Raw genomic sequence first — 25,006 nt, forward strand, 5'->3', positions numbered from 1 at the left:
TGTAAGCCTGTTTATATGTTGTTGAGAATGACCTTGCAGGAAAGAGGAAATACATTATGCAGGAGAGAAAGGGGACAACCGTTGGGGTGATATTCATAGGGAGGTGAGAAAGAACTGAATCAGTGCCCAAGTGGAGAATAGCTAGTTCTAGGGAGGGTTTAAGGGGAGCTGTCACAGGGGAAACTGAGCTTAGAATTGTGATATTCCTGATGAAGGGTTAGTGATCCACTCTTTTTCTAGGTGTATATCGCGTTTGGCCTTAAGGTCTTCTGTATTGTATTGCTATACAGCTTTCCTTTGGTTAGGGCCTGTCTGGTGTAACACCTCTTTCCATGCTTTTACTTCAACCTTTCTTTCACTGACCTTACAATCATAATCATGTCTCCTATAATCAGCATATGTCTGGAATTTGAGTTTTGTTGTTTGTTAATTTCAGAAGTAGAAAATGTAGTCCATTTACAATGGGATTTCTATATGATTGGGTTATTCCTATCATGTTATATTGTGGATTTGTTCTACTTTTTTGAGGTTTCTTTTTATTTCTCTCTTCTCTTGCCTTCTTTTGGATTAACACACCCCTCTCCTGCTTCTCTTTCCTAGTATTTAGGCTGTATTAATTGGTATTAGGTTTGCTTACAGAACATTTAAAAAGAAAAACAAAATGGTTTGAACAAGACTATTTATATCACTCGAGTTCAAGAATGTCTGAGATAGTAGGGGTGCCTGGGTGGCTCAGTCAGTTAAGCTGCCGACTCCATATTGGCTCAGGTCATGATCTCAGGGTTCAGGAGATCAAGCCCCTGCATGGGGCTCTACACTGACAGCATGGAGCCTGCTTGGGATTCTCTCTCTCCTGTCTTCAGCTCAGGCCATGATCTCGGGTTCCATGAGTTCGGACCCCGCATCAGACTCTGTGCTGACAACATTCTGGATCTTTCTCTCTCTTTCTCTCTCTCTCTCTCTCTTTCTGCCCCTCCCGCACTCGTACTGTCTCTCTCTCAAAAATAAACAAACATTAAAAAAATTATACAATTCAGTAGTTTTTAGTATATTCACAGAGGTGTGCAACCATCACTGATACCTAATTTTAGAGCATTTCATCACCAAAAAGAAACCTTGTACCCATTTAGCCATCATTCCTCCCCCCGCCCCTCCCCACCCCAGACCTAGACAAACACTAATCTGCTTTCTTCTCTATGCCTATTCTAGACATTTCATATAAATGGAATCACACAAATTATATGTGGTCTTTGGTGTCTGGCTTCTTTCATTTTGCATATTTTTGAGGTTTATCCATGTTGTAATATGAATTAGTATTTTGTTCCTTTTTTTTAAATGTTTATTTTTGAAAAAGAGAGCACGAGCAGGGGAGGGGCAGAGAGGGAGGGAGATAGAATATGAAGCAGGCTCCTTGCTGTCTGCACAAAGCCCAACTCAAGGCTCAAACCCACAAACTGTGAGATCATGACCTGAGCCAAAGTTGGATGCTCGACCGAGTGCCCCAGGCACCCCAGTATTTTGTTCCTTTTAATTGCGGAGTAAAATTCCATTCTATGGCTATATTTTTCTTACCATTTGTCAGTTTTCTGTACGTTTTGGCTGTTAGGTATTCTTTGAAACTCAAAAGTTTAATTTTAGTGAAGTCCAGTTAATTTTTTTCTTTGGTAGTTTGTGATTTTGGTGTTAGGTCTAAGAAACCATTGCCTAGGGGTGCCTGGGTGGCTCAGTCTGTTAAACATCCAACTCTTGGTTTTGGCTCAGGTCATGATCTCACGGTTCGTGAGTTTGATTTGTGAGTTCAAGACCCATGTTGGTGCAGAGTTTGCTTGGGATTCTATCCCTTCCTCTCTCTCTCTCTACCCCTCCCCAACTTGTGTGTTCTCTCTCTCCCTCTCTCTCTCTCTCTCCCCCTCTCCCCTCAAATAAATAAACTTAAAAAAAAAAAAAAGAAAGAAAGAAAGAAACCATTACCCAATCCAGGGTCATGAAGATTTACTTCTATTTCCTTGTAAGAGTTTTATAGTTTTAGCCATTACATTTATGTCTGTGAGTTAAGTTTTGAGTATAGTGTGAGGTGTATGGGTTTACTTTCAATCTTTGACATTTGGATATCCAGTTGTCCTAGTACCATTTGTTAGACTGTTCTTTCCTCATTGAATGGTTCTCGCCACCCTTGTCAAAAATCAACTGACCATAAAGGTAAGAATTTATACCCAAATTCTCACTTCTATCCCATTGCACTGATGCACATGTGTATACTTATGCCAGTACCACACTGTCATGATTACTATAGCTGTGAAATAAGTTTTGAAATTGGGAAGTGTGAGTCTTCCAACTTTGTTCTTCAAATAAAAATACAAATAAAAGAAGTTTATGGCCCACTCTCAGGTTCTCACCAATGGAAGTTCTTTCAAAGTATGTACTTTGATCTTGCATTTCCATGAATTTTAGGGTCAGCTTGTCAATTTCTGCAAAAACAGCTAGGATTTTATTTTGATAGGAATTGTGTTAAATCTGCAATTCAATTTGGGGAGTATTGCCATCTTAATATTAAGTCCTCCCATCCATGAACGTGGGATATCTTATCATTTACTTAGGTTTTTAAAACTTTCTTTCCATAATATTTTGTAGGTCTCAGTATACAAATCTTAAATAACTCTTGCTACACATATTCCTTTTATTCTTTTGACGCGATTGTATTGTTTTCTTAACTTTTCAGATTGTTTATCTTATTAATGTATACAAATACAATAGATTTTTTTATATTGATCTTGTATGCTACAACCTTACTAAATGTTGGGGGGAATTCCTTAGGATTTCTTATATACAGGATAATTTCATCTGAAAATAGGGATAGTTTTATTTCTTTCCAATCTGGTTTCTTTTATTTTTGTTTATGGCCTAATGGCCCTGGCGTCAATATAAAGTTGAATACAAATGGCAAGAGTGGGGCACCCTTGTTTTTGTCTCATTCCTGATCTTAGTGTGAAATTATTCAGTCTTATACTATTAAGTATGAAGTAAGCTATGGATTATTAGGAACAGTTTTGACCATGTCTCTCGGTATACATAAACAAGAGTTCTCTAGGATATATACTGGATGTACCCGTATGCCAAGTATACCAAGTACCCTTGGTTCATAGTGTACACATGTGTTCAGATTTACAAGAAGTGCTAAATTATATTCCAAAGTGATTATACCAATTTATTATTTCCTCAGCACTGTGTTGAAGTACCCAGTGCTCCACATCTTTGCTTACATTTAGTATATGAGGTTATTTTCAGTCTACAAATATCAATCAAATAGTGGTTATAATTTGCATTTCATTGGTTACTAATGGCATTGAGCATCTTTTCACATATTAATCATTCATGGTGTCTTCCTCTATGAAATTCCTGCTCACATTTTTTCCCTGTTTTCCTATTAAGTTGTCTTTTTCTTACTGCCTCATAGGTGATCTTTATGTATCTGGATTCTGGAACTTTTGTCAGTTTTATATTTGGTAGATACCGTCTCCCAGTTTGTGACCTGTCTTTTCACTTTCTTTATGGTATCTTCTAAGTAAACAGATATTAATTTTAATGTAAATTTGTTACTCTTTTCTTTTATGGTTTGTGCTTTTGGGTATCTTAAGAAATCCATTCTTCCCCAAAAGTCAAAAAAACATTTTACTGTTTTCTTGGGGTGCCCAGCTGGCTCAGTCGGTGGAGCATGCAACTCTTGATCTCAGGAGTTCAAGCCCCATGTTGGGTATAGAGATTGCTTAAATAAACACTTCGAATGAATGAATGAATGAAGTTGTTAAATTTATTTGAGGGGAGGGGAGGGGCATAAAGAGGAGGAGAGAGAGAATCTGAAGCAGGCTCTATGCTCAGCACAGAGCCTGACTTGGGGCTCAATCTCACAACCATGAGATCATGACCTGAGCCAATATCAAAAGTCAAACAACTAAAAAAAAAAAAAAAAAAAAAAAAAAGTCAAACAACTGACTGGCCACCCAGCTGCCCCAACACACACACACACACACACACACACACACACACGCACACACACGCACGCACACACACGTGTGTATATGTGTGTGTGTGTATTTTTTTTTTTAAGTAATCGTTACACCAAACATGGGGCTTGTACTCACAACCCCGAGATCAAGAGTCACATGCTCCACTGACTAAGCCAGCCAGGCAACCCAAAAAAGATATTTTACTGTTTTCTTGTAACAGTTTTTCCTGTCCCCATTTAAGTCCTTGATCCCTTGGAATGGATTGGTCTGCTTGGAGTGAGATAAGACTCTATGTTAATTTTTTGTTTGGATAATAATATATTAAAATGTTTGTCCAGGGGCACCTGGGTGGCTCAGTTGGTTAAGCAACCAACTCTTCATTTTGGCTCAGGACATGATCTTATGGTTTGAGAGCCCTGAGTAGGGAGGGCTCCATGCTGACAGCAAAGCCTGCTTTGGATTCTCTCTCTCCTCTCTCTCACTCTCCCTCTCCCTCTCTCTGCCTCTCCTCACTGCCCACACACACTCTCTCTCTCTCAAAATAAATAAACGCTTTTTAAAAATAAAATAAATAATGGGGCGCCTGGGTGGCGCAGTCAGTTAAGCGTCCGACTTCAGCCAGGTCACGATCTCGCGGTCCGTGAGTTCGAGCCCCGCGTCAGGCTCTGGGCTGATGGCTCGGAGCCTGGAGCCTGTTTCCGATTCTGTGTCTCCCTCTCTCTCTGCCCCTCCCCCGTTCATGCTCTGTCTCTCTCTGTCCAAAAATAAATAAAAAACGTTGAAAAAAAAATTTTTTTTTAAATAAAATAAATAAAATGTCCTTATCCTGTTAATATGCAGTACAGCTCTGACAAACTTCAGGTTTCCCATATGTGTTGATCTGTTTCTGAGCTTTCTATTCTATTATTTCTAGGCCCAAATCATACTTTCTTCATTGTTGTAACTGTACAAGGAATCTTGATCACTGGAAGGAAAAGCTCCCATTCTTCAAGAGTGTGTTGGCTAATCTAGGCTCTCTGCTCTCCCATATAAATTTTAGAATCAGCTTTTCAAATTCCGGGTTGAGATTTTGATTGCAATTACATTAAATATGTAGATCAATTTGGGGGAAAATTGACATCTTTATGAAGTCTTTGCTATCCAAGAACATGATTATGTGTCTCCATTTATATAGGTCTTTAATGTTTTCAATTAGATTTTGTATTTCCTACATAAGATTTGTTAGATTCGTATTTTCATTTTGCAGGGACATAAGCTGTATTTTTTATTGTTAATGAAATGCTCTTGACCTTTATAGTGATCTTTTATCTAGAAACCTTGTTATGTTTTTATTATTTTAAATAAGGAATTCCTTTTTCAGGGGCTCTTGACTGGCTCCATCTATTAGAGCATGCAGCTCTTGATCTCTCAGGGTGTTGAGTTCAAGCCCCATGTTGGGCGTGGAGCCTACTCAAAGAAAACAAAAAAAGGAATTGCTTCTTCACATTGTACCATTGAGTATGATGTTTACCATAGGTTTGCTGTAAATACTCTTTTTCTGGTTTAAGAAAATTGTTGAATTTAATGGAATTTTTTTACTATATCTTTTATTTCTAAAGTTTTATTTTGAGAGAGAGTAAGCACAAGTAGGGGAGTGGCAGAGAAAGAGGGAGAGAGAGAGAGAATCCCAAGCAGGCTCCGTGCTGTCAGCACACAGCCCAACGTGGGGCTCAAACTTGTGAACTGTGAGATCATGACTTTAGCAGAAATCAAGAGCCGGACACTTAACCGACTGAGCCACCCAGGTGCCTCTGCTATATTTAGATGATCATATCTAAATACGCTTTCTTAATTTAGTAATGTGGTAAATTTTATAGAGATTTTTCTCCTTTCTTGACTTTTTTTGGATTAACTAAGTAGTTCCGCTTTTCTTATGTTAGTCTATTATTCTTTTAGTTCTCTAAAGATTACAACCTGCATCCTTGACTTTGTAAAGACTACTCTTAATTAGTACCTTTACCACTTCACAGATGATACAAGGACCTTAGAACACTTTTATTCCCTTCCTGACTTATGTAATATTGCTGTGAAGTATAATAGTTCTATATATAGTCTGACTGCTGCAAGACTTTGTTTCTGTTTTATACAATCAACATTACGATGAATATTTATTTAGCAGACCCTTTCACTCCTTTATTTCTGTGCTTCTGCTTAGGAGGGTCATTTTCCTTCCTAAAGAACTAAAGCAAAAGCCCAAAGAACTCTGCTCAGTATTTATTTTAATGCAATATTTGTCTTAAAATGTATTGTCCCCCTTTTTTTGAATAGTATTTTTGCTAAGAATTGTAGGTTGGTATTGATCTTCTTTCAGTACTTTTTGTCTCTGATTTTGTTGTGGTTCCCAGCCTTTCTATTAGTCATCTATCAGTCTTCCTGCTACTCCTTTGAAGAATCCTTTGTTTTCTCCTGTCTGCCTTTAAGATTTTCTCCTTATGTTGGGAGTTTTATCAGTTTTACTGTGACACCTAGGTGTGGTTTTCTTTGTGGTCTGTCCAGCTTGGTATTTATAGGGTTTCTTGAATCTTCGGCTTTCAAAACTTGCATTGGTTTCGGAAAAGTCTTGACCATCATTTCCTCAAATTTCTGTTTCATTTTATTTCTTCTGTCCTGTGAGTGCCAGTTACACATCCATTAGACTGCCATGTTTTAGGTTTCTTCATTCTCTTTTCTGTATTTTCCATTTTCCTCCTCAGGGCCTCAGTCTGGATACTTCCTGCTGGATTATAGTTTAGCTGTAACTAATCTATTAAACCCACCTATTTGCAGTCCTAATTTCAGTTACTGTATTTCTTAATTCTAGAATTTCCATTTGATTCTTTGTGATAGGTTCTGGTTCTCTGCCAAAGTTCTTCATCTTGTCACATATTTCCTTGGACACATTTAGTTATTGAAAAGCCCTTGTCCAATAACTCCAGTATGTACATCCCCTGGAGGTCTTTTTCTTTTTTCTGTTTTCTCTTTTGGTATGCATTTGGTCCTTTCTCTGCTATGGGGTGGTAATTTTTATTCAGTGCCAGAAACTGTATATGAAAACAACTTGGCTCAGGATGATTTTCTGTTCTTCCAGAAAGGATTTACTTTTGCTTCTTGAAGGCAGAGTAAGGCCAAACCAACTTAACCCAGTTGAACTGTTTCAGAGCTAGGTGTTTTGAGACAGTCTATTTGTACTTATCCCCATTCTAGTGTGCACTCTCCAGGGAATCCCAGAGAGAGCCTGTGGTATGTTCAAGCCACTCCTTCTTGGCAAACCCTGAACTCCAGTTTTTGTCTCTCTTACACCTTAAGATTGCTGGAAGCATTGTGTACTAGCTTCATGCACCTTCCTTGCTCAGGTCTTGTCTGCCTTGGTAGTTCTGAATTCCAACTTTGATCTTCCTATCCTCATGAAACTGCTTCAGGCTCTGCTCGGCTTCTCAGCCTCATAACCTCCACTTTCTGTTTGGCTTCTTGGCTTCTTAGCTTCTCAGCTTCGTGCTGCTTATAAATTGGGAGATGCCTTAGGGTGCAAGCAGTATTTTGATACCAGAGTTGCCTGAATATTGTTTCCCTTCTCACTGGGAGTGATCTTAACCTCTCGGATTATGGTTGCTTTGGTAATTTTTTAAAGCCTTGAGATTTTCTGGGTTTTGTTTTTTGTATTTTACGTCGTTTTTTTCACTTGTTCTTGGTGGGAGGGTTCAGTTTGTCTGCTACTAACTGGTTTTTCATGGCCAGAATCAGAAGTCATTAGAATTTTCTAATGTTGGGTCAGTCTGTATTACCGGAATAAACTAAGCTGAATAATGATATATTATCATTTTAGTACATTGTTGGACTTGATTTGTTAATATCTGACTTAATAATTTTGCCTTTGTTCATGAAAAGTTGGCTGGTCATTTTCCTTTCTATGCTTGCCCAGTTTTAGTGCAAAGGTTATTTAGCTTCATAAAATAAGTTTTAGATATTTGTCTATTCATATGCTTTAAGAACAAAATTATCTTTTATTTCATTGTTTTGTAGAACTTTTTAAAAATATTTTTTCCGGGGGCCGCTGGCTGGGTCAGTTGGTAAAGTGTGCAACTCTTGATCTTGGGCTTGTGAGTTCAAGCCCCATGTTGGGGTTTAGAGATTACTTAAAAATAAAATCTTTTTTAAAAATATGTATCTATTCTATTAGGTTATATTATATAGTTCTTTTTCCATTCCTGATCTTCTTATTTGTACCTATCTCCTTTTTATTTTGATCAATCTGGCAGGGTTTGCTCATTTTATTAAGCCTTTATTATATGTTAGGTTATTATTTTATTAAATTTCTCCTCTCTTTGGGTTCATTGTATTATTCCTTCATTAATGTCTTAAATTGGATATTTAACTCATTTTTTTCCCAGTCCTTTTAAAAAATCTGTTTTGAAGCCTACGGATTTCCCTTTAAGTACGTTAGCCATATCTAACAAGTTAGGATATGTAATATTCCAACTTCCACTGCGATTTCTTTGACCAGTGGGTTACTTAGACATTTATGTTTTTGTTTTTTAAGTAAACTCAATGCTCATTGTGGGACTTGAACTCACAACCTCAACATCAAGGATCACATGGTCCACCAACTGAGTCAGCCAGGTGTCCCTATTTTATTTGTTTTGAGAGAGAGCGAGAGAGGGAGGGAAGCAAGCAGGGGAGGTGCAGAGAGGGAGAGAGAGGATCCCAGGCAAGCTCCACACCAGTCAGTGCAGAGATCATGACCTGAGCCGAAACCGAGTCGAACGCTCAAATAACTGGGCCACCCACATGCCCCTTTTTGTTTGTCTTTAAACATGAGGTTTATATATCAGAACTTCATTCCTTTTTATGGCTAATATTCCATTGTACAAATATACCATAGTATCCATTCATCTACTTGGGTTGCTTCCACCTCTGACTACTGTGAATAATGCTGTGTGAATACTGGCATACAGGTATCTGTTTAAGGCTGTTTTCAGTTCTTTGGGGTACACACCTACGAGTGGGATTTTTTAGTTATATGGTAATTCGATGTTTAACTTTCTGAGAAACAGCCAGACCACAGCAGCTGCGCTGGTTCACATTCCTACCAGCAATGCACAAGGGTTCTGGTCTCCCCACATCTTTGCCAACATTTGTTTCTTCGGGGTTTTGGTTTTGGTTTTTTGTTTTATAATCGTGGTATCTTACGGTTTTGGTTTGCAGTTCCCTAATAACTGATGATGTTGAGGATGCTAGTGACCATTTGTGTATCTTTGGAGAAAGATACACTGTCTATTCAAGGCCTTGCTCCTTTTTAACTGGATTACTTTTTTGTTGAGTTGTAGGAGTTCTTTATGTTGTCTGGATATTAGCCCTTTGTTAGATATGTAATTTGCAAGTAATTTGCCCATTCTTTGGGTTGTCATCACACTTTCTTCATGGCATCCTTTGATGCATAAAAGTTTTTAGTTTTAGTGAAGCCAAATTTATCTTTTGTTGCCTGTGCTTTGGGTGTCTTAAACTACTTCCCAATCCAAGGTCATGAAGATATGCTGTTTTTATCTAAGAGTTTTATAGTTTAGCTCTTAGATTCATTCTTAAGGGTCCAGCTTCATTCTTTTGCTTGTGGATAGTTCTCCCAGCACTCTGTGGAAGAGACTGTTCTTTCCCATCCACATTCATTCTGGAATGACAGAATTTCTGCACCCAGAGAAACTCAGTCAATAATTTTCCATTGTTATAGTCAAGAAATTTGCTGTTTAATTCATTTCTTTAGCAGAAAGATTCTTTGGCTGCTTCCCCCCCTCCCCCCCATGTCTTCCATTTTACTATAAATGTGAATTTGCTTGGGATTCATTTGGCTTCCTGACTCTGTCAGGTGTCAGTAGCCATTTCTGGAAAATCCTAAATTACAATCTCTTTGAATGTGTCTTCTCTTCCATTCCGTCTGCTCCCTTCTGGCAGAGCTAACAGATGTACACTGTGGCCCTCATTCTTTTCCATGGCTCTTAGTCACTTTGTAAATAGTCTCTTCTTTTTCATATTTAGTTGCTTCTTTTATTTCTTAGAAAATGAGGTACCCAAGTGCAGTCTTATGGTTGGGAATTCTCCGGAGAATCTTTCCCTTTTATTCCTACTCCACTGTAGACCAAACATCTCTACCACCTGCCTTGAGTGGGAGGTGGGAGTGGCTCAGTTTATTCCCAGCAGCTTAGCTATTCATTTAAAAAGACATCTCGTTTTGTCATCAAGCAGTTTGAGTGTTTCGCACCAGGAGCCTTTGGCTCCTGTTCCCTCTCCTAGTCCTGACTGGCTGGCAGCAGGGTTTATTCTTTGTGCTGCTTCCCAAGTGGTCCTTGTTTCTGTGATGGCCTGATTTTTCTCTTGCACTAGTCCAGACCTCAGGTTTTATCTCCTTCCATCGTCTTATATCTCTTTTCAGAGCACCTCCATCCCTGCCTTCAGCTACCGGTTTACGTATCAATGGATAAATGTCAAGCTTTTCATCGTTTTCTAGCAAGAACTTTCTGGTGAATGTTCATGTGCCATTTGCTGTTCCTATATCTGTTCAGCTCCTTTTAAATCACTGCTTTCCTAATGAGGCAAAATTCTTCCGTAATGAGCTCCTGTAAGTAGATCACCGTGGGAGAGGGACCACACCAGCAGGAGCTCCGAAGGCACAGGGATGGGTGCCATCTTCAGCCTTGTCTTCTCCCCTGGCAGTGACCGGACTGCTTACAGTGCAGAGCCCCCCACCCCTTGGTGCTGGACCAGGTTCGGGAAAGCTCTTGCCGCAGTCCACACCCCCTTTTTAAATTTCAAATAGGAGATTACTGGCTTCTCAAAACTGCCATCTTTATCTAGACTTGCAATCCTTACAGTCCTCCTCCGGGGGCTACTATCACAGGTGGGGCAGGCAGCCTACTTCACACCCAGCGCTGCAGAGTTCTGTCAGAGGAACGCTGGATTTCTGTTTGCTCTTTACTCTGTTTTGCATTGCAGTGATTCTGCGGGGGTTGGAAAGTAGTGCTCTCTTTAGGCCACAACTTTATTTTTTTTACTTTTTTTTTTTTTTTTTAAGTTTATTTTCAGAGACAGAGTGAGTAGGGGAGGGAGGGGAAAGAATCCCAAGCAGGCTCTGCACTGTCAGTAGAGAGCCCGGTGCGAGGCTCAAACTCACGAACCTGAGCTGAAATCATGAGTCAGACGCTTAACCAACTGAGCCATCCAGGCTCCCCTGTGCCACAACTTTAAAACTAGAAGTCACACTAAAAGATCAATCTTATATTCCTGGGCTGAACACGTCCTGGTTAACTCTCCTGTTAGGATTCTATTTGCTTGTATTTTATTCAAGACTTTTACCTTTACGTTCAGAACAAAAGCAGTCTATTTTTGGCATGTCCTGTCTGTTCTTAGGGCTCCTGAAATTAGCAGTGTCATTTCCTGTGTTTATTTACTCTCTGGAACAGTCTGAATATATAACACCAGGATTATCTGTTCCTTGAAGGTTTTGTAAAATGACACCTGTAAACTACATAGTTTAGCTTGGTTCGTTTTTCTGGGAAGACTTTTAACTTATTCAGTTTTTTAAAAACAGCTTTGGTGTAGTAAGATTTTCTGTTTCTTGATTCTGTGATAATTCATGTTTTCCTGGAAATTTTTTCCATTTAAACTCAGTTTTCAAATTTATTGCCATAAAATATCCTTAGGAACTAGGGGATGGGGTTCGCTTTATCTGTATTGCTTGCATTTTTTTGCCATGAGAGCTTCATGTGTGAATAAAATGAAGACCAGATGGCATTCACCAAATGATGACTGATATCCTAAGGTGGTGGGGAGGGGAGTAAGAGCAACAACCCTGATCCTGCCTTCTACCCCAGCAACCCCTGTGCTCTGCTCAGTCTTTCTCCACCTTCTCTTTCTCAGTTTTAGGGAAAGTCCTCAGTGCTGTGGGCAGTGCCCAGCTACTGATGTCCCAGAAATTCCAGCAGTTCCGGGGCCTCTGTGAGCAAAACCTGGTGAGTGTGGTTCTTCCTCCTCCACTGCAGGGCTGCCAGCCACCGGCTGCCCGCCAGCTGTCCAGCTGGATTAGCCCGCCCCTCCTCCTCTACCCCCAAGCCTCTGACCTCCTCCCTAATACGGAGAAGGTGCTGGTGACAAGTGTCCGTGCCCAGCACAAGGGAAGGGCCAGGGATGGTCCTTCCAAATTTCTACTACTTCTTGAAATAGAAAAGTGAACCCTCTGTGAAAAGAGCCACATGAAACTTAAAAATCTCTTAGCATTGATTTATTTATATTAAACATCCTCTAAGAAGATGGGTAAGAACTAAAGACATACCACCACGAGGCTTGGTGGTTTGCTTTTTCTTTCAATCTTATCTCTCAGGAGGGTAGCTTTTCCTGTGGAAGCCTCTCCAGACGGCCAGGGGTGGTGTGCTCCTAGGGCTGGAGGACAGTGGCGAGTGTTTGTCTCCGGACCTGCAAGGGTTTGGGGCTTACTTGGCTGGGGCAATCACCATGAGGAATATGTCCCCAGAGAACCCCACGGATTCTGTAATCATACCCACCTGGCAGTGATCCTGACTTCTCCCTGCCTCACTGTAAGACCAGGGCCAGGAACTTCTTCTTTTACAGAACAGTTTTCTGCCCGGCACACATTGGGAACACGGAGGCCTCAGTCCCATGTATGTGCCGGGCCTGCTCTCATGATGGGACTCTTTCTCTCAAAGATCTGCACCATCAGATCTGGCAGTGAGCAGGAAATGGCTTCCTTCCCTCATATAGATACTGACCCTGAGAACAGCAGAGCACGACTAGGCCTCAAGAGACCCTAACCAGGGCTGGCAGGGGTGGGGTACGTGGGGTGCAGGACAGGCCTCTGCCTCGTTTGCCCCACTGATCCCCGTCTCCCCCACAGAACCCTGAAGCCAACCCGCGTCCAACAGCCCAGGACCTGGCAGGGTTCTGGGACCTGCTACAGCTGTCCATCGAGGACATCAGCATGAAGTTTGATGAACTCTACCACCTCAAGGCCAACAGCTGGCAGCTGGTGGAAACCCCCGAGAAGAGGAAGGTGAGCATGGAGCAGTGCGGAGGGGAAGTCCAGGGACAAATTCCTGGTCGGCAATAACGCTGCCCACATCGGTCAGTGCTGCTTGGCTCCCTTCTCCGTGTGTCGTCTTTGAGCTGGGGGCTCACGTCCATCAGTGCGCGGGGTCCATGCTCGGCTCTCGTCCAGCATGCCGCTCGCTCTGTGTAGTGGAAGCCGCCCCCTGAAGCATGCCATCCCACCCTGCATGTTAAGAAATGGGGCTCCTAAGAGACACGTGCCACAGCCCAGAGCGCTAGCATAGATGTGGCTGTTGGAACTTTGGAGGCAGAAAAACAGTCCTCCTGGGGCCAGCCTCTTCCCGGAGGCACAGGCTTCCTTCTGTAAAACTGTGGCACCCAGTGACCCCTGTGGTTATTGGACTGTGGCCCTTGTGAGTTCTGATCCCTAGAAAAGCATGTGAAATGTGGCCTGGGAGTCAGAGGCTCTAAACTTAAAGCCCATCTCCAGCCATGTGACTCAGGCTGTCAATGGTTCAATGCAAGGGTGGGAACAGGTGATCTCTCCATCCCTTCCTGCCAGAACACTGTAGGCTTCTAAGCTTGCTTTCTGCTCCTATGCCTTGTGCTATTCCCACTATCATCGCTTCTTGTGGCTTTCTGATTCCAAATGTGTGTTGCTTGTGCCCGACGTGGGGAGGCTGGGGTGGAGACTCCAACTGCCGGCAATATAGCGGGTGGTAGCGCCACACAAAAGGTGCACCTTTATTTTATTTTTCTTCCCTCCTCACTGTCTCACTAAAGGAAGAGAAGAAACCACCCCCTCCAGTCCCAAAGAAGCCAGCTAAATCCAAGCCGGCAGTGAGCCGCGACAAGGCCTCCGATGCCGGGGACAAGCAGCGTCAGGAGGCCCGCAAGAGACTCCTGGCGGCCAAGCGGGCGGCTTCTGTGCGGCAGAACTCAGCCACAGAGAGTGCGGACAGCATCGAGATTTACGTCCCTGAGGCCCAGACCCGACTCTGAGACCAGGAAGCGGGAAGCAAACAATTTTAAGTCATTAAAAAAACAAAAAACACAAACTAAATGTGAATGGAACACAATTTTCTCAACCTTTAGGATGGTTATTCTGTCCAGAGACCCTGAGCCAACTTTCAAATTGACACATACAAGGGCTCACGATTTGGCTTTTTTGGGTCCCTCCCAGCTTTAGGTTTATGAAGACTTCATACAAAAGAAAGTCAACAAAAATACGAAACTATAAAACGTTTTTCCCCCTCTTGCTGGCCGCGGTGGACTAGGTAGACGGACCTCGGCAACTCCCGGCCCAGCCTCCGGACTGCAGTCTTTTTACTTGTTCTATCTAACGGGGACTCGCACTAGCTTGTTTACAAGACGAGGACAGTCCGAGGACAGTCTGGGGCCCCTGCCATGTCCTTCCTTCTCCTCCAGCCACCCTGCTCTGACCTTGCAGTTTTCATTCTTACGTTTTTCTCTTTTCCCTTCAGAGCCCACACAGGGGTCACCGTCCTAGCTGTCGGCTTGCTGGTTCTCAGCCCTGTTTATGGTTGAGAGCCCAGAGGACAGAGGTGGATACGCACCCCTGCCCAAGTGCTCACACACACTCACGTGCACACGCAGGTACAGGCTCCCCACAGCAGAAGCAGCCAGCCCCAGGCAAGGGGGACAGGGGTCCTCGCCTCTCCGAGAAGGGGAGGAGGGTTGAAGTCTTTGGGGAAAAAATGAGATAAAAGCCACAGTTACCACACTCCAGACTCCCGCCTTTTTCTTCTCACCAACCCCCTCTTCCTTCAGTAAAATGTTTGATTCAGAGTGACTTGCAGGGGACGCTCCAGAGAGGAACCCCATTTTCCAGGGGCTGTCTGTCCCTGGCCAAGCCTGTGTACAGTACCTGAGGGGCGGGCGGCTGCGTCTGTACGTATGTGTACATATGCACATAGACCTTAGAGTGTATATTTAACAAACGCCCCTCTGCTCACCCATGCCCACCAGCGCCGCCGCTGGCTCTCGGGGCACCTGGCAGGAGGCGGGTGTGTGAATAGCATATATTTTTACATGTACTATATCTAGGTGTGTGTACAAGTGTGTGTAAAAATATATACCTTGTGTGTAAGCGGCCTTTTTTTGGTCTCCCACCTGCCCCCTGCCATGGGCCCATCTGCCCAGCCTCTTGAGTTTTCTGGGGTTTTGTTTTTTGTTTTTTTTACCCCAATATTCCTTCTCTCTCCCTGCCCCCCAGCCCCATTCCCAGGGTGTCATGAGCCCTGAGCTGCAATGGCCCGGGCCTGCAGGGTTGGGGGCAGGCAGGGCGAGGGGGAGGCCCAGCCCTCAGCGAGCTCAGTGCACGAGGAGGGCTACTCTCTACCATGGAGACAGAGCTGGCATTAGAGACGTCCTCGTGTCTGGCACTTGCTGCAGGGGCCCCGGGTGAACTGAGGGCCTGCTCTGGGGCCCCATTCCAGCTTGGCCGCCGTCTGTGACCTTGGGCAAGTCACTTGACCTCTGTGTGCCTCAACTTCCTCCTCTGTAAAATGGGGACAGTCCCTGCCCCTCCCTACCTCACAGGCATGTTGTGAGAATAAATGAGGTAACGTGTACCAAGGGCTCATGGTGTTCTTGCAGCGGGATGGGCCAGGTTGGGGTGAGGTGGGTGAAGTGGACTCCCGAACTCCCGAAGAGACTGAGCCAGGCCCCCTTCCACATGGCAACTCTCAGAGACAGGCGGACCTGAGCGTAAACCGTAATTCCAACTCTAGCACAACCCAGGTCATGGCCCTGGGCAAGAGAACAGCTCTCCATTCCCTCACCTGAAAAATGCACAGCATCTACTTTAACCTGCTTCCTGTAAGAAACAAGTACTTTGACTCATAGTTTCTACGTGAGAGCCACGATGGGCTGCCCTCACCCACAACACAGTCCCAACTCGGCTCGCACAGCTCCCAGGACAGGGTGCGTGGCACCCCCAGCCGCTACCTCCCCCTGACAGTTACAGGCACTGATCGCACTTCCTGAGCAACTGCTCTCCCAGGCCAGGGCCTGGCAGTCAGTCACAGAATTCATGCTCTAGTTGGGGAGAGAGAGACACTGAACAAATCCCATGTGAGTTCAAGTCTCCAACAGGTGGCAGAAAAGCAAGGCCAGGAGGCTGTGGGAAGCTGTGACAGCGCCACCAAACTGTCTGGGCAGGAGCACTCTGATAGAGCCCAGGAGGACAGTGGCTATTCACTTGCTTTGGGGGATGTCGAACCTGGGGAAAGTGCCTTCCGGGCAGAACAACGTTCAGCACCAATGCCCAGTGGTAAGAACATGCCTTTTAGGAAGTTCTTGGGCCAAGCTGAGCTTCAGACACCTGGCCTCCTCACTTGGCCCCACCCAGCTAAGAGGCAGTGACCCCTGGCTCTGGATGCACAGAACTGCCTTCCCAGGAGCTTTGTTCAGGCTGCCTCTGTGGGGCCCTTCCAGAACTCATCCCACCCTGTGGGCCAGACCCCTGCACTCAGAGCAGCATGCCCTCATCTCTGGATCCTGTTAGTGGTGGCTGAGCACCTGCTGACTGTGGGTGGCTCTCATGACATCCTGGGGCTGGAGCCTCCCTGGCCCTACACTGTTCTGAGACCCGGCTGGGGGGTGACTAGAAGGGTAAGTGAAGAGGTTTCAGGTTGCCCTGGGCACTGAGTCAGACATTCAGAGGTGAGCGAACACTAGAGGTGGCCAGGCTGGACTTGAGGGCCACTGTCCAGCTAGCAGCCCAGCTCTACTCCTGACAGGCCTGAGAGGATGAGCATGGACCTTTACCCTCAGGGCCTGAGTGTTTCTGCTACAGCAGGGGAGAGGCCTTAAGGGTTGGATCAGGGTCTCCGGCAGGGATCCTGCACTCCCTAGAGCAGAGCACAGCGAGAGGGAAGCACCTGGGGTGCAGAATCTGGGCCTCCACTCCCAGCCCTGCTGTCACCACAGTGGGGGACCCCCCCAACCAGTTGAAAGAATTGTATAACAAACACCCAGTCAACTTTTGCCTTATTTGCATCATCCCTCACAGGTACATACAAACATTCCCCCCCTCCCCTGGAGCCGTTTGAAAGTAAGTTGCATACACCATACTTTACCCCCAAACACACCAGGCAACTCCTGAGAATAAGGACATTCCTGCACAACCACAAAATACCATCGTTACTCTCTAATTTAACAAAGGAGTGGTCCACGTGCACCCCTCCTTACCCAGGAGACTGCCCAGGGCCCAGACATTAATACCAAAGCACAGCCACACTCCAAATGCCCCAATAATGTCGTCTATGCCTCTTCCTTTGTACCCACCCAGGATCCACTTAAGGATTATTCACTGCTTTCAGTTATCATGACTCTTTTTTCTTTTTTTTTTTCAACATTTTTTTTAATTTTTTATTTTTGGGACAGAGAGAGACAGAGCATGAACGGGGGAGGGGCAGAGAGAGAGGGAGACACAGAATCGGAAACAGGCTCCAGGCTCCGAGCCATCAGCCCAGAGCCTGACGCGGGGCTCGAACTCACGGACCGCGAGATCGTGACCCGGCTGAAGTCGGACGCTTAACCGACTGCGCCACCCAGGCGCCCCCATGACTCTTAAGTCAGAAGAATCTGAATCAGAAAGTTTCCCTACTTTTTTGTTTTTCACGACACTGACGTCTTTTACGTGTCCAAGCAACTTGTAGATTGTTGCATGATCTGAATTTGTATGTTCTCATGACTGGGTTCAGATTAAACGGTCTGAACAAGAATATGGCTACGATGATATCCCATTCTCTGTGCTTCCATCACGGAATCATCTGTCACTTTAGGGAAAGACCAACAGCAGCTTCCCAGAGAAGCTGGGAATGAGTCCTCAGCCTCTGCATTTCCAAAGCCCCGTCCTTGAGGGAACAGAAAGGATCAAGGGACTGCAGACTGTGGGATGGTGCTGGGGAAGAGGCAGAGGGAGCAGGGAGCCTGTGCACCGACTCTGGGTCCCTGAGAACCACACTTAGGGCCACAGATCCCCTTCCGGACTCCCTACTCTGCCAGGGTCGTGAGTTCCCAAGCCTTGTGTATTCCCTACCAATGGCCTGAGAGCAGAAGGGAATGCCCAGCTGCAGCCTGGGGCAGCACTGGGTTCAGAGGTCTTATGGCCAGGACAGCAGGACAAAGCCATTGCCACCAGTGGCCTGCCAGCCAGGAACCATGTGGACACCAGCACAGGTAAGTGCTGGTGAGGATCCTCAGACCAATTGAGAAACATTCCTACGACCATCACCAGAGTGGAGTTTCTAAGAGAAATGTAGAATGAAGTTGTGTCTCCTGAGCTTCGGAACCTGGCTGATCTGAAAACTCACTGTGGCTCCTACTGCCCCTCCTTAAGGCAGCCAGAGGAACTTTATAAAAATCCTGCCTCCACTAGCTCCAGAAGTCACCCTCTCTGCTCAGAAGCCTTTGCAGACTGCCCAGTGCCAGCAGGAGAAAATCCAGCCCCTTCGCCTTGGCCTCAGAGGCCCCTGCCCCCCTTTCCAGCTGCACCTCCCATGAGGTCCCATCCTGAGCTCTGTCCTCCAGCCTCACCTCAGGCCTTGCAGGGACAGCCATGGCTCCCCACAAATGCAGTGAACATTTACTCCTTCCTCAGCCCTCAGGCCAGTTGGCAGTTCCTCAGGGAAACCCTCCCACAGTACCTGGGCCAGGCCAGGTTGATGCAAAACCCCTGCTCTAGACTTGGAGCACAAGAGCCACTTCACTTTTCCTTCTTTGTTTCTGTCACTGATGTGATACTTCCAGCCATATGATTTTAAGTGAATATCTGTCTCTACCAGCAGACAGTAGGCTCCCCGAGGGCAGGAATCGAGTTTTTTCACCAGCCCCAGTGCCTAACACAGAGGGGAGCTTCAAGAACTATTACTTCCTAAATATTTTCCCCCCTTGTTGGGAGAAGGAGAGGTGGGACTTCACAGAGAAGATAATAATTTGAGCTGGGCTTTGAAGGATGAGGAGGAGTTCTCCAAGCTGTGGCAAAGAAAGGCACAATAAGCACAGAGGCAAAAGTGTGAGGCTGCTGCAGCTCGGGCAGGGGCCTTGAATGCCAGGTTAAGTAGTAGGGCTTTAACCAACTTTGAATGGAGCAGGAACATTTCCTTCCACAGAACCCAGCTTCCCATGAGACAGGGGTCCCCTGTCCCAGCCTCCAGGGGGCCATGGTACCCTAGTGACCCAGCCAGCATCAGGGTTTGTCTCTGGAACATGTCTGCAGCACCCAAACCTTAACAGGAAACCTAGGCCCTTGGGGGTCCTCAGCTGCTAATGCCTTCAACTTTCTATAGACTGACAACTCCCACATCTGAATCTGCAACCTGTACATTTCCTTGAACTCCACACTTCCCACTCACATCTCCACTGTGATGTCTAACAGGTGCTATCAAAATGAACATGTCCACCAACTAGTAAACGGAGTAAGAAGGGTCAGAAAGTTGCCACTCAGCAACCATCATAACAATAACTGAATCACCAGTGGGTGTTAAAAGTCATGGGTGACAGTTTGATGAGGAATAGAATATTCGTTCTCCAATGAGCACCCCACAAATTACTTATTAATGAACATACTGATTACAAAAGGGAAAAATGGTAACTTTCTGATGAAGAAAGCTGGCAGACACTACCTTAGCTATATGGCCAAACTTATTGCCAATGAGGGGAAAAATTAACATCATACATCTCCTGATAAGACACACTGAGAAGGGCATAACATCATTTCTGTGATATTCCTGTCAAAAAATCCATAACTTGAAGCTAATCATGAGGGAGCACCAAGTAACTGGCCTGGACTCTCCAAAAATGTTAATGTCATGAAAAGCAAAAGGTAAGAACAGTTCCACATTGAAAGAGATGAAAGACATCTCAAAAGATGCATAAAAAGCACTTGACAAAACCCAACACCCTTTCATGATACAAAAAGCCAGAATTGAACTTCTCCAAGCTGATAAAGGGCATCCAAGAAAAATCCACAGCTCACATCATATTTAATGGTGAAAGACTGAGCTTTTCTCCTAAGATCAAGAACAAGACAAGGACACCCACTTTACTTCTTCTTCTTCTGTTCAACACTGTAGAGGAGGGCAATGTTGCCCCCAACCAGGGCAATTAAGCGAAAGGATGAATTAACTAATGAATGAATGGCATCTGGATTGGGAAGAAAGAAGCTGCACTATCTCTATTTGCAGATAACATAATGTTTCATATAGGAAATCCTAAAGCATCCATAAAAGAACTCATAAATGAGTTCAGCCATGTTCCTGGAAATAAGATCAATACACAAAAACCAACTGTATTTCTACTAAGATACAATAAAAAACAGATATTCAGTATTTGTCCCTGTTTCCTGGCACATAGCTCCTAAAACCCTTGGGAATCTCTGAGATGATGAAGGGTCTTCTCATGCTAATTAGAAGACTGGTGGTTGGGGACCCCTAGGAAGCTTCAAGTAGGGTCTGACTGACAGGGAGACCAGGGCATGATTAGAGGACTTGGACTTTCAACCTCACTTCCCCAACCTCCAGGGAGGGAAGAAGAGATGGAGATTGAGTCAATCAACAACCAATGATTTAATCATGCCTGTGTAAGGAAGCCTCCAACAAAACCCCTACACAACAGGGTTTGGAGAGCTTGGGTTGGCTGGGACGATGGCATGTGTGGAGAGGGTGTGGAAGCTTTCCCCACCCCCACCTTGCTGTATGTACCTCCTGCCATTTGGTTGTTCCTGAGTTGTATCCTTTACAGTAAGCCAGTAACAGTAAGTTTTCCTGAGTTCTGTGAATTCTAGCAAATTATTTATCCTTGTGGGAGGATGCAGGAACCCCCAGTTTATAGCTAATCAGACAGAAATGTGGGTAACCTGGAGGCCTAATATTTGCATATGGCATCAGATATGACAGCAATCTTGTGGGATTGAGCCCTTAAACCTATGGAGTCTGACACTAACTCCAGGTAGTCAGAGTTAAAATTGAACTGAATTGTTGAACACCCAGTTGGTGTCCAGAAAACTGGAGAATTGGTTGGTATAGAGAAAATACCCACACATTAGGTGTCAAAAGTGTTGTAAACAGTCCAAGTATAGGGAACACTCTAAAAATAAACTTAAGGAAACAATTCCATCTACAATACCATCAAAAATAATAAAATACTTAGGATAAAGTTGAACAGAAAAAGCATAACCCTTGTACAGTGAAAACTACAAAACATCATGAAGAGAAATTCTGAAAGATCGAAATAAAGGGAAAGACATTTCACATTCATGGATCTGAAGACTTCATATTAAGGTGGTAATACTCCATTATGGTACTGGTAATACAAATTCAACAATTTTTATCAACCACCCCCCCTACCTTTTATGCAGAAATTGATAAGCCGATCTTAAAATTCATATGAAAATGCAAGAGAATCTAAAAAGCCAAAACAATCTTGAAAAGGAAGAACAAAGCTGTATGACACATTTCCTGATTTCAAAACTTACTACAAAACTATAGAAATCAAGATTGTGTGGTGCTGGCAGAAGGACAGACAAATCTATCAATGAAATAGAATTTAGAGTCCAGAGAGAAACACACACATTTAAGGAACTGATTTTCAACAAGGGTGCCAAGAACTTCAATGGGGAAAGAACAATCTTAACAAGGCGTGCTAGAACAATTGGACAGCCAAGTGCAAATGAACAAAGTTGCACCGTTACCTCACCCCACACACAAAATATACTCCAAGTGGATTAGAGACCTAAACTTAAGAGTGAACACCATAAAATGCTTAGAATAAAGCACACAGGTATAAACCCTCATGACCCTGGATTCAGCAATGGTTTCTTGGCTAGAATGCCAAAGGCACAAGAAACCAAAGGAAAAAAAACCAGATAAACTTCTCAAAGCTAATAACATTTGTGCTTTTTGAAAATATCAAGAAAATGAAAAGATAACCCACAGAATAGGAAAATACATTTACAAGTCATATATCTGCTAAGGGTGTGATAGCCAGAATATATAAAGGACCTTTGCAACCCAACAACAAAAAGCAAACAACCAGATTTATGAGCAAAATATCTGAATAACCATTTCTCCAAAGAAGATATACAAATGTCCAATAAGCACATGAAAAGATGCTCAACACAGCATGTCATCAGGGAAATGCTAATCAAAACCACAATGAGCTACCACTTCACACCCACCAGGATGGCTGGAAGACAAGTATTGGTGAGGTGGTGGGGAAACAGGGGTATGTGAAATGGTGTGACCTTGTTGAAAACAGTCCCTCAAAATATAAACATAGTTATCAACCCAGCAATTCCACTCTCAGATATAGATCCAAAAAAGTGAAAACATACACACACACACACACACACACACACACACACACACACAAATATGTGCACCAATGTTCACAGCAGCACTATTCATGATGGGCAAAAAGTATAAATAACCCAAATGCCCATAAAGATGAATGGAAAAGAAAAATGTGGTCTCTCTATGCAATGGAATATTATTCAGCCTTAAAAAGGAAGAAAATTCTGACAGATGCTATAAGATGGATGAAAATTGAAAACATTATGCTAAGAGAAACGAGCCAGTCACAAAAGGACAAACACTGAATGATTCCACTTACATGAGGCACCTAAAATGGTCAAATGCAGAGACAGAAAATAGAATGGTGGGTGCCCAGCGACTGAGGGAAGAGAAAAGGGAGTCAGCGTTTAATGGGTGTGGAATCTCAGGTGGGGAGGATGAAAGCGTTCTGGATGGATGGTGGTGAAACTTGCACAACAGTGTGATTATACTTAATGCCACTCAACTATACATTTTCAAATGGTTAAAATGGTTATTTTTATTTATTTATTTTTAACACACACACACACACACACACACACACACACACACACACACAGACTGGATTGGCTCCTGGACCAGAAAAAAAATTTCCGGGTAGGACATTGCTGGGATCATTGACAAAACTTGACTATGGATTGTAAATCAGATAACAGTATTGAATCACTGTTAAAATTTTCCTGATGTTGATAAATGTGCTATGGATATGGAAAAGAATCTCCTTTTTAGGAGATACTCACTGAAGTATCTCCAGGTAAAAGGGCATGGTGCGTGCAAGTTACTCTCAAATGATGCTAGCAGAGGGCAGGGACACACATACACACACAAAGAAAAGAGTATTATAAAGACAAATATTAACAATTGGAGAGTCTGGCTGACCTCTTTGTATAGTTCTTATGACTTTATTCTAAATCTGAAATCATTTCAAAGTTAATAGTTTAAAAAAGTTAAGAGATCCAAAACAAAACTCTCATCTCTTCCCAAACCTGCTCCTTCCATAGCCAACCCGTCTGATTAAGTGGCAGCTCCCTCTCCTGCAGCTCAAACCAAAACCCTTGGGAGTCATCTTTGACTCTTCCACATACATTCCAATCCATGTGTAAATCCTACTGGATGCAACTTCAAAAATCTCCAGAACCCCACCCCTTCTCCCCAGCTACCACGCTAGTCTGAGCACATCATCTCGCTGAAACGCTCCTCACTGGTCTCACCCAGAGAGATTCAGTTAAAACATAAGCCAGATCATGTCACCCTTCTGCTCAGAACTCTGATGTCTCATGGTGGCCTACAAGGAGCCCCAGGCTAGGTCTAGGTCCCCACTGCTTCTCAGACCTCATCTCCCACCCCTCACTCCCCACCCCCTCTTCACACTCACACTTGCCTCTGGCTGCTCCTAGACCAGAGCTGGGCAAAATCCCCCTACCTGCCTCCAACACTCACTGGGTATGGTTCACTCTGTTACCGCTGCAAGTTGGCCCAAATGTCACTTCCCAGGAGGTATCCCCCCTTCCTGCCTGTTTCTTTCTCTCTCCTGTCCCTCTGCTTTATTCTCCTTCAGGGAACTCATTTCTCTCTCCAGGTCATGTATGTAGCAGCTACTCGTTCACTCCACAAGAACAAATGTCTCCCCAGTGTGATTACTTTAGTTCACTGCTATTTCCCTAGCACCCAGCACAGTGCCTGGCAGGTAATAAGGTGTCAGTTAATATTTACAGAATAAGTAACTAGGTGTTGGAAGGTTCCCCAGGAATGTCTCTGTTGGTTTAAAATAGGGCCAAGAGAGGGGCGCCTGGGTGGCTCAGCCAGTTGACCATCCAACTTCAGCTCAGGTCGTGATTTCACGGTTTATGGGTTTGAGCCCCACGTCGGGCTCTGTGCTGACAGCTCAGAGCCTGGAGCCTGCTTCCGATTCTGTGTCTCCCTCTCTCTCTTTCTGCCACTCCCCTGCTTGTGCTTTCTTTTGAAAGTAAATAAAACATTTAATGTTCATTTATTTTTGTGAGAGAGACACACAGCGTGAGCAGGGGAGGGGCAGAGAGAGAGGGAGACACAGAATCCGAAGCAGGCTCCAGGATCTGAGCTATCAGCACAGAGCCCGATGTGGTGCTTGAACTCATAGACCACGAGATCATGACCTGAGCCAAAGTCGGACGCTTAACCGACTATGCCACCCAGGAGCCCCATAAATAAAACATTTAAAAAGGATGGGGGGCAGAAAAAGCTGGGCTGGAGTCCAGGTGGGGAGGGTGTTCCTTCAGGGGTCAGAATGATGGGCAGGACATGATGCACCATGGGGGAGGGGATGGGTCTGTCCTCTCAGATGCCATCCTTTCACTAAGGCCAACAAAAGTGGGTAAGGGGTGCTGCTGCCCTGAGGCTTTGAGGAGGCACCCATGCTCCCCCAGCCCCTGCCCTTATCGCTGGCTCCCAGGATGCTACCTGGCTCTTTTTTGCCACTCTTTTCACTGAATCTTCATCACCACCCTCCTATTTTACAGGAAACTGAGGACAGCCTGAAAGGGGAGTGATGTGACTGAGGTGGGCTGTTCCGTTGCAGTCCTAATCCCTAGGTGAAGC

At 44.3% G+C, this 25,006-nt stretch overlaps 1 protein-coding gene and 1 long non-coding RNA gene across 12 annotated transcripts in view; one reads left to right on the plus strand and one right to left on the minus strand.

Moving 5' to 3' along the window:
* DLGAP4 (DLG associated protein 4) overlaps nucleotides 1–15,664 on the plus strand; it is a 200,491-nt gene extending 184,827 nt beyond the window's left edge. For 10 of the 11 annotated variants that reach the window (XM_058685498.1, XM_058685501.1, XM_058685497.1 and 7 more), the window contains 3 exons: nucleotides 11,928–12,019; nucleotides 12,919–13,074; nucleotides 13,854–15,664. In XM_058685498.1, the coding sequence (XP_058541481.1) occupies nucleotides 11,928–12,019; nucleotides 12,919–13,074; nucleotides 13,854–14,072 (467 nt within the window). In that variant the 3' untranslated portion in view covers nucleotides 14,073–15,664. Of the gene's footprint in view, nucleotides 1–11,927; nucleotides 12,020–12,918; nucleotides 13,146–13,853 lie in introns of all 11 variants that reach the window. The other variant, XM_058685502.1, reaches the window with a different exon arrangement.
* LOC131485715 (uncharacterized) overlaps nucleotides 12,274–25,006 on the minus strand; it is a 48,944-nt gene continuing 36,211 nt past the window's right edge. Inside the window, exon 3 of the long non-coding RNA XR_009248974.1 lies at nucleotides 12,274–12,479. This is a non-coding gene — a long non-coding RNA (uncharacterized LOC131485715). The remainder of the gene's footprint in view (nucleotides 12,480–25,006) is intronic.

This window comes from Neofelis nebulosa, chromosome 9, assembly GCF_028018385.1.
Source record: "Neofelis nebulosa isolate mNeoNeb1 chromosome 9, mNeoNeb1.pri, whole genome shotgun sequence".
NCBI lineage: Eukaryota > Metazoa > Chordata > Mammalia > Carnivora > Felidae > Neofelis > Neofelis nebulosa.